Raw genomic sequence first — 1312 nt, forward strand, 5'->3', positions numbered from 1 at the left:
TTATCCTAACCATTTTAATATTAAAAATATAAGGAGTATTCTATACACCATAGTGTCTTGAACTTCAGAGGAAAAGGAAGTCAGTCTAGGATAAGAATGCAGATAAAGAGAACAGAAACGAGAGTAGCATTGTGTAAGGATGGAGTCTAGAAGCATGGAGACATGGGAGCCTTGGCTACCTGAAGAACAAGACAAGCAAAGATGCAGCATAGTATAAATTATGAGTTGTGATTTTTAGTTTGTGAACTTTTGTGCAAGAGCTCGCAGCAAATTCTTAATGAGTGAGCCCAGGGTCGATTTGCATATAACAACTCTGACTTCCTTTCATTGTCTTTTCCAGGCAAGTGCAGAAACTTTCTTCTGGAATGAATCATCAAAGGAAACAAATCATTCTGTGGTGACTGAATTTATTTTTATTGGACTCTCCGATTCTTTGGACCTTCAGATCTTCCTGTTTGCACTCTTTTTTGTTTTCTATGTAGGAATTGTGTTTGGTAACCTTCTTATTGTCATAACAGTGACTTTTGATTCCCACCTCCACTCTCCTATGTACTTCCTATTAGCCAAACTTTCACTAATTGATCTGTCTCTGTCCTCTGTCACAGCTCCCAAGATGATTGTTGACTTTTTCAGCAAACGCAAAGTCATCTCTGTCAAGGGCTGTCTTGTACAGATATTTCTCCTTCACTTCTTTGGTGGGAGTGAGCTGGTGATCCTCATAGCCATGGCCTTTGACAGATATGTAGCAATTTGTAAGCCTCTACGCTACACTACAATTATGTGTGGCAATGTATGTGTTGGCATTGTGGCTGCTGCATGGGGAGTCGGCTTCCTACACTCAGTGAGTCAATTAGCCTTTGCAGTGAACCTACCCTTTTGTGGTCCCAATAAGGTTGACAGCTTTTATTGTGACCTTCCTAGAGTAATCAAACTTGCCTGTGCAGACACATACAGGTTAGACATCATGGTCGTTGCCAACAGTGGTATACTCACTGTGTGTTCTTTTGTTCTCCTTATCATCTCCTACACTATCATTCTAATGACCATCCAGCGCCGCCCTTCTGATAGATCATCTAAGGCTCTGTCCACACTGACTGCTCACATCACAGTGGTTCTTTTGTTTTTTGGGCCCTGTATCTTTATTTATGCCTGGCCCTTTCCCATCAAGTCATTAGATAAATTCCTTGCCATGTTTTACTCTGTGGTCACTCCTCTCTTGAACCCTATTATATACACATTGAGGAACACAGAGATGAAAGTTGCAATGAGACGTCTGAGACAATGGAATTTAAAACTTTGGGTAAAGTCTTAG

The 1312-nt window shown here is 40.7% G+C and overlaps 1 protein-coding gene across 1 annotated transcript; it reads left to right on the plus strand.

Moving 5' to 3' along the window:
- Positions 1-277: 277 nt before the first annotated feature.
- Positions 278-1312, plus strand: LOC131907840 (olfactory receptor 4F17). The gene has a single exon (XM_059258917.1). The coding sequence runs from the start codon at positions 278-280 to the stop codon at positions 1310-1312; it is 1035 nt and encodes a 344-aa protein (XP_059114900.1).

Source organism: Peromyscus eremicus, chromosome 4, assembly GCF_949786415.1.
Source record: "Peromyscus eremicus chromosome 4, PerEre_H2_v1, whole genome shotgun sequence".
In the NCBI taxonomy this organism is placed as follows: domain Eukaryota; kingdom Metazoa; phylum Chordata; class Mammalia; order Rodentia; family Cricetidae; genus Peromyscus; species Peromyscus eremicus.